The 8222-nt window shown below is 47.6% G+C and overlaps 1 protein-coding gene across 2 annotated transcripts; it reads left to right on the top strand.

The window, feature by feature from the left end:
* The first annotated feature begins 280 nt into the window (after window positions 1-280).
* On the top strand, window positions 281-8222 carry LOC307222911 (uncharacterized protein). 2 transcript variants are annotated; one of them, XM_079988520.1, is made up of 4 exons: window positions 281-811; window positions 4208-4334; window positions 5192-5409; window positions 7762-8222. In XM_079988520.1, the coding sequence occupies exons 2-4, from the start codon at window positions 4317-4319 to the stop codon at window positions 7871-7873; spliced, it is 348 nt and encodes a 115-aa protein (XP_079844646.1). In that variant the 5' UTR covers window positions 281-811; window positions 4208-4316; the 3' UTR covers window positions 7874-8222. The 2 variants fall into 2 exon arrangements, with proteins under 2 accessions (XP_079844646.1, XP_079844645.1); XM_079988519.1 differs by lacking the exon at window positions 281-811 and having other exon boundaries at window positions 4190-4334.

Raw genomic sequence — 8222 nt, 5'->3', positions numbered from 1 at the left:
ATGGTGTCTCCAAAAAATTCTACACATCACTCAGGAAGACAGGCAAACTAATGTTCAGTGTACCGGAAGAAGCAAAAGATCACCAGTGTTGAAGTAAGGATTCTTCAACATCAACTTCGTTGGACTGGTCATGTTGTGAGGATGTCTGATTATCGTCTTCTAAAGCAACTACTCTATTTCCAATTTAAGACAACAAAAACAGTGGACAACAAAAGAGGTTTAAAGACTCTCAAGGCAAATCTAAAAAAAAAAAGTAGTATAAACATTGACAACTGGGAAACACTGGCCTGTGAGTGCTCCTACTGGAGAACAGCCTTTACCAAAGGTGTCATGGTCTTTGAAGAAGCACCAACTTAGGGTGACAAGGAGAAATGAGCTAAGAGAAAGACAAGTTTGACAAACCCTCACTGTGATCAACTCCTTCCTGGTAACCTATGTTCCCACTGTGGAAGGACGTGTGGATCCAGAACTGGCCTCCACAGTCACTTACGGACTCACTGTTAAAACCGTGTTCATGGAAGACAATCTTACTCAGCCATAAGTAATAGCCAAAGAAAACACCTTTAAATGAGAACTTGAACAATACACCCTGGAGTGATTATTTACTGTAATGCAGTAGACTTTACCGAAAACATTATGCAATTTAAAGGTTGGCAAACCTGATTTCTTCATCAAAATCCTGTAGATGATCAGAAGGGGAAAGCAGAACTGCCTGGTAGAATTTGTGTCTGCTTTGTCAGCGCAACACCATTGTCTGAGGCCACATCAAAAATGTTGCCATCTGCGCCTGCTTCACTTCTGTCTGGACCAGGTACAAGAACAGGGGAAATCAGAGAGGGGTTCGAATCTAGCTGCCCACATGGCATGCTAGTTTTCTTGGTGTAGGGAAATATAGGGTTGCACCCAATGTCTGCCATACTCAGAGCCACTGAAATCAAAGGATATGAATAACATGGTCTCATCAATTAGGCAGCTAACATTTGAGCCCCTTTTTTCCTGTACCTATTTATGTTTGTTTGGACTTGAGGGATAAATGAATCAGTCAGTTTTAAGCTCTCACATTTCTTTTTCACCAATGTATGCATTTCTCTGGTCAAACTGCACCACAAAATTTGGAGAGCTGTGAATTTTGAAGGACAGCTGTGTTTCAGATCATGTGTTGGCATGAGAAGAGTGGATCCGGTAGTCTTGCATTAAACTAAAAAAAAAGGGGGGCTTTCCTCCCATTCGTGAGGAGCCTCCCCTCCCAATGGAGGATCACTCTCCATGCATCCAGTCAAGTGGACTGTAGTCAGTAGAAGATGTTACACAATAAGGCTGCACTCCTAACACCCACTTACCTGAGAATATACCCCACTGCGTTCAAGAGGATTTACAGAAAACAGAAACAGGTACAGTGGTACCTTGGGTTAAGAACTTAATTTGTTCTGGAGGTCCGTTCTTAACCTGAAACTGTTCTTAACCTGAAGCACCACTTTAGCTAATGGGGCCTCCCGCTGCCGCTGCACCACCGTCATGCGATTTCTGTTCTCATCCTGAAGCAAAGTTTTTAACCTGAGGTAATATTTCTGGGTTAGCAGAGTCTGTAACCTGATGCGTCTGCAACCTGAATTGTCTGTAACCTGAGGTACCACTGTATAGGTTTGTGGTGAAAAACCTGCTAGTCTTCAAGGCATCATAAAAGTTCCCATAAAAAGTCATGCGCCTCCTTTACAAATTCTCCTCTCACCTGTCTTGTAAAGTTCTTGTGAAATGGGCTTCAAAATGACAGAAGAAATTTCTCTGTTTGATTTCATCTTTTTGTCCGTTGATATTGTTTTCATTCTGAAGTTGATGTGTGTGGGGGGGTTTTGGGGGGGCAGAATTTCTGTTTCTCTTGAGGTTTTGCCATATGTCGTTCAAATATACCCATCTCTGTGTGTGTATCTGCATGCAGGCACATAAATCTCTCTTCTCTTTGTGGTCATGCATTTCTTTTCCTGGATACCGAGAACCTGATGCTCCATCTTCAGACACACCACTCTGCCTGACATCCCGATGATGGAGGAAATCTGCCACCATAGCATTTGTTGGCACAGTGAATGTGTATCACAATTAACTACACAATGGCATAGGTCCCTTCCTGGGGCTCTTCTTCCTCGGTCACAAGCCCCTCCACTGACACGTTCTGTCCTCAGCTGTATCTGTTGCCAGTCCCTCTGAAAAATAAATAAATGCTGCCCCCACCCTGAGTGCACAACAAGACAGGAGGATGCTTTGCAAGGTAGCTCTTTCTGCATCCAGTCGATTGCCAAAGACAAGGCCCTTTTCACCCAAGTTGCAGTGTGAGGTGGGACACGCTATGGATGATGTTGATGATGCTAGTGGGCACACCTGGCTTTGTGTTGCCACATAATATAAAATACCTGCAAGGTTTCCCTGAGAAGCATATTTATCATTATTCTTAAATACTGATGCTCTCTCAAGAGCACGTTAGGAACTCTACGGTGCTTAGAAATGTCCAACAGATTTATTATCTGAAGCAGCTTTCCGCAACATGGTGTCCTCCAGAAGTTTTGGACTGCAATCTCCCAGCAACTCCATGAGCACAAAAGCACTCTCGCCTCCTCTGGATTCTAGCAAACTGGTATTTGGAAGCATTATTGCCCTCAACTGTGGAAGCAGAGCATGGCCATCGTGGCTAGTAGCCCTCAATAGCCTTCTCCTCCATGAATTTGTCTAACCCTATTTTAAAGGCATCCAAGGTGGTGGCCATCACTTAAGGCAACTGTAAGCCATCTTGCTTGGTGCTTTTGTGAAGGTGCCATGGGTTATTCTTATTTAGGTTGCTTCCAGATGGGTAGTTATGGTGGAATGGGAGCTACTCATGCATGCAAGTCTCTCTTTTTTTATTAACAAAAAAAGCTGCATTCACACAATGTCAGAGGCATCAAAACACCTGCCTCTATATCCCCCCCCACACACACACCCATACTAATTTTATCCAGATTTATCCCTTTCTGGGGGAAATCCCACACCCTCCAACATTCCTCAGATGAAAACAGGGACATTTCTCACTCCCCGCCCCCAACTGACCCTCCTCAAGCCCCCCCCCCCTCTTTTGTCAACCCACACCCAGCGAGGAAGGATGAATGCCACCACCACTTCACCAGTGGGACACAGCACACCTGCCCTCCATTGTCCTGAAATAGCCTCTTAATTCTGATTTTATTTTATTCTTCGGTTGATTTACAAAAAGAAATCAAACACCAATAAACAAATTTTGGAAAGGGGCAAGATTAGATGCAGACACACAAAGGTTTTGTGTCTCTTTTAAATCAAGACTCCTTGAACTCGGCTCCGCTTCCCGTCCAGGGCGGCCCTGCCTTCTGCCTGCCCCTCGGAGCTAGCGCATCATGCGAGGCTGGGTCTTGGCAGCGGAAGCCTCTCCTCCTCATCATCCGCTCTCCAGTAGCAGCTACAAGCTGCCCAAAGGGAGGAGAGGCCAAGGAGAGGCAACAGGATGTTCCCTTCACTGCTGCCACTGTGGCGCAGGTGGAGAAAATAGGGACAATCCGGGATCAAATCAGAAGCCAGGATGGCTTTTGTAAATCTGGGAATGTGCCCAGAAAATAGGGACACTTGGGAGAGTATGAAACGCAGTCTGTCTGTTACCAATAATCCATTTACATATTAAGCACCCATCTAGAAGCATCCTTAGCAACTATTTGGTGTCCTATGGTATTGCTGCTTTTATTATCCATTTCTGCTGGCTTTTAATTCCTGCATCTTGTTAGCTGCTTTGGGGGACTAATGGCTGAACAATGACAAGTACTGGTGCCCTTGTGTTGCTGTTGTTGCTTTGTGCTAATGGACCAACGTGGCTATCTAAGTTTGATCTCTGAGCCTCAGAGTGTTTTGTCTTGTTTTCATTTTGGCTCAGCAGTATAAATGCCGTAAGCCCAACTCACATCCCTTATTTGCAGAAGCCCTACTTTCTTGCTGCCGCTCTTCCTAGGCCCAACTCTCTCTTTGTGAGAGCACAATGGCGGCCAATAATTAATTGATTGCTTTTCTTGGTTGCCTCCGCCCTCTGGGTAAGATGAGCCAGCAGAAGCAGGCACAGGCACTGCTTAGAGAAACTTGACCAGGGATGAGGTCACTGGAACGGGGCAAGGGGGTGGGCAGCAGGCACAGCTCAGCCTGAATCCTTTGGTTTCCGGCACAGCACTGGTGCATCCCTATAAAGCTAGCGAGTGACGGGTCTCTCAAGGGCTGAGCGGCTAATCAACCTCACAGACACCTCTTGGGACCACCTCTCCTGCTTCGGAAGACATATGGCCACTTTTGTCCCGGTAAGAAACAATCCAGCTGTGCCCATTGATTTACTTACTCCATTTGTGGACCACCTTTCTCCCCAGAATGGTATCTGCACCAAGCGTTGCTAGCACTTATAATCTAAAATGTTGCTAAGGTGCAACAGGATCAAAGAACTCAGCTAGTACATAGAATCCTGGGATTGTACTGCTGGCTCATCTAGTCCAAACCCCCGCAGTACAAGAATCACAGCTAAACTGATCACCAGCATGTTTTATATAAGGAGAGAAGGGCATCCGTGGGAATGTGTCTCAATGTGAAGACATCTCTTACAAGGTGGAGTTAAGATTTTTGCAGTGCATAGCTAAACTATGGCCCTCACTCCCCCAGGAGGCAGTGATGGCCACCAACCTAGATGGCTTTAAAAGATTATTAGATGAATTCATGGAGAAGGAGGCTATTGACTGCTGGCCATGATAGCCATGCCCTGCCTCCACGGTTGGAGGCAGCAATGCTTCTGAATACCAGTTGCTGGAAACGTAGGAGAGGAGAGGGCTCTTGTGCTCTTGCAGATTTCCCACAGGTTGGCCACTGTGAGATCAGGATGCTGGACCAGAGGGGCCATTGGCTTCATCCAGCATGTTTTAAAGATGTTCTTAAAATGGTACAGCAATACTGAAAGTAAAGGATGCTAACCAACAGGAGCCGGCAGAGAAGATTGCGAAGAGATTCTGGCTAAAACATATACACCTTATGTTTACGAACTAAAGAGCCACCACCAAATATGCTAGCCTTACCTAATACAATGAAATGTACAACTTGGTGAACCTGATCTGGAGCAGCCTCCTGACTGGCGCTAACCTGCTTTGCCTTTCTCCCCTCCATGCACCCTCAGTACGCCTCCTGCTATGGGAACAAGCAAGCGGTGCAGCTCCTGGGCCGAAACAGCTACTTCTCCCTCTTTGCCAACCCGCCTTGCCTGATCAGCCAGCGGCAGCGGCTGGCATGCCAGGCCCCAGAAATGACTCTACGGCAGATTAGCAAGCTGATCCGTGTCCTAAGGCAGCTGAACCTCCGTGACGCCAAGGGGAACAAACTGCCTGAAGCACAGAGGTGAGAAAACGGGGCAAAGGGGAAACCAAGATAGCCCGTTAGGGAGCTGGGGCATGGGGAAATCTCTTTAGGCTGAAATATCAGTGTTCTCCAATGGTTAAGAGTATCAGGCGAGGACCTGGGAGACCAGAGTTTGAATCCCCACATGGTCATGAAGCTCACTGGGTGACCTTGGGGGGTCAGTCACTGTCTCTCAGCCTTGCCCACCTCACAGGGTTGTTGTGGGGGATTGAATGGGGAGAGAACCATGTATGCCCCCTTGAGCTCCTAGGAGGAAAAGGTGTATAAATCTAATTGATTAATCCATCGAGAACAGGCGACCAAGTCAGATGGCATAATTCCAGGGAAACTGGGAAGTCCCTTGGGTGGGAACTGCCCTACCCCATACCCTCGAGGCAGCAGGCATTGGAGTAGCTATAGTCCCATGTTTTCTCTCAACCTTCCTAAATGAAGCTCTTTCTGCCTCACTCCTTACAAGGGAGAAGCTCAAAAAGGCCAATTCATTCATTCGTAGCTAGGGGGTAGCAGCCTTCCAGCCGCCCAGGCAGTCTGCTGTTTAAAGGTTCTACCCAGGTTCAATCTTGGTTCTAGATCTGTCCTGAGTAAGCAGCTACTCTAGAGCTGGGAAAGGGGGCTGAGAGGGAGAAAACATTTTTTCCTAGTGTGGCTGTGTGTTGCACTTTACGAATGATAGCCCTGTTTGAAGGTATCCTCTATCTCAGTGACTCCCACAACGTTTGGGTGGCCCTGCCCCTTGGCTCCATAAACTCACCCTCCGTGCCCCGACCTTACCCTATGAAAACCCTCGTTCAGAATAGCAGTTTGTACAACCTACAATTACTTGCATATTCAAAATCAAATTAAAACTGTTTCAAGTTTCATTAAGTCGACAAAGCTAATGGACTTGATGCCATGATCAATGTACACCTCCACCACACCCCTGCCTCTTAGGGTCCTCCTAAGTAATCCCAGCACCCCCCACAAGGGGTAGCACCACCCACTTTGGGACCCACTGCTCTGTCTGAGGGGACCACCGGGTGGTCCAGTTTTCCATCTTGTTAACATACACCTTCAGCTTATTGGCCCTCATTCAGCCCTTGGCCTGGAATCTGAATGGGGAAGTGGAGCTGGGTGGCACCAACAGACTGCCGTAACTGCACACTTTCTGATTCAGTTTAGTCCGGCCCCCAAACTCCCTGCCCTCTGCCCCCCCAGATCCAGAAAAAAATCTGCAGCAGGCCTAGGCTTCAGCCTTAGCATGGAGCCATTTCATAAAACTGCTTAGGAAACCAGCCTGATAGCAGTGACCGAAGACGTCTCACAGCACAGAAGACAGAAAGCAGCAAAAAAAGAGGTGGTGTTTGGAATTAAGTTCAGCCAGGGAGCTCATTATAGGGGACATTGAAGTATCCATACAGGGGAGAAACTGTGAGGTAGGTTAGGCTGAGAGGCAGTGACTGCCCCAAGGGCACCCAGTGGGCTTCGTGACCAAGCGAGGATTTGAACCCTGGTCTCCCAGGTCCTTGTTGCTTTGAGTTCACCTTTATGGGAAAAGGCGGTTGTTTTATTTATTAAACAACAAAACAATGAGTACAACAGCTCTCCCAACCCTACAGTTTTTCCTGCTTTTCAAGTAAATTGTAATACTGGCTGCAAGAAATTAAACTAGATGCATCCACTCACATCTGAAGCTGCCAGTCTCTTATGGCAGAGCTCTCCTGCTTCTTTGAAGTGATTTCCAGTATGGAGTGGTGATGATGAGAAATATGGCAATTGCTGGAGTTGTGCCTATGGTGCAGCTGCTGTAAAGGAATAGCAGCCTCAGCCTAGAGATGGGGAACTGGCGGCCTTCCAAGTTTTTGTTGGACTACAACTGCCATTATCCCTGACCACACTGGCTGCAGCTGATGGGATTTGAAGTCCCACAACATGGCCCCTGCCTTAGATGGCTTGTCTGGATGAGATACATACCTCCACCTTTTAAGATAACTCCTTACAAAGCAGCTTGGAAAAACTGGGGAAAGATAGTGGTGCAAAGGTCGTGTGGCCTTCCAGATATTGTGGGACAACATCTCCCATCATCCCTGACTGCTGGCCAGGCTGATAGGAGTTGGAGTTCAGCAACATCTGCAGGGCTACAAATTCCTCAGCGCCTCCATAAGAAAAAGAGGCAAACCTGGCCACCACTTAGGAGTCATTACACACCATGGTCAAGGCTCCTTTCCCAAAGATAGCATCAAGCGTGTGGTGGGAAGGACAATGTCTTAATGCTCTTGATGCCCAGGAATCCTACGCCAGTTTGCCCAGCTGTGCCTGCAGGCTTCCAACCCAACTGCCTTGCTTGCCTTCCAGGAGCCGTTCAAGCAGCTCTTCCATGGAATCACAGCAGTCCCAGACTTCGGACCAGCACTGCCTGTCCTGCTTCCATTCAAGACGCAATTCTGGTCCACCTTGTGTCGGGTAAAGAACCAAGACAGCCCAGAGGCTGACCTGCAAGAGAATGACCTCGACATCCTTCTGCCTGCGTTACCTCCTTCCACTCCCCCCCCCCCAATAATATTGGTGGGGTTACATTCAGGACAGCAAACAAACAGGAAGTCCTGTGGCACCTGCAAGGCCCTGGCTGTGACCCTGCAATGCAGACCCCACACACCCTGCCTTGTTTGTAGTGTGGCCAGGAGGGCTGTAGTGTTCGGCAAGAACAACGTGCAGCTACTGCTGCAGCCAGCAAGAAAGGGAAGGTTAACCCCCCCCCCCAAAGCATTTCCCATTTAGAATGAAAGAGATGGAGTAAATAAATTTACCCATGCAGA

Source organism: Podarcis cretensis (assembly GCF_951804945.1).
Source record: "Podarcis cretensis genome assembly, chromosome: 8".
NCBI lineage: Eukaryota > Metazoa > Chordata > Lepidosauria > Squamata > Lacertidae > Podarcis > Podarcis cretensis.
Note: the sequence above shows the minus strand (reverse complement) of the source record. Positions and strands in the feature narration are given on the sequence as shown.

Bases quoted from the DNA above. Each gene is read 5' to 3' on its own strand.
- LOC307222911 (XM_079988520.1), top strand. The intron at 5,410-7,761 runs GTGAGAAAACGG...CTTGCCTTCCAG, and splicing joins AAACTGCCTGAAGCACAGAG to GAGCCGTTCAAGCAGCTCTT.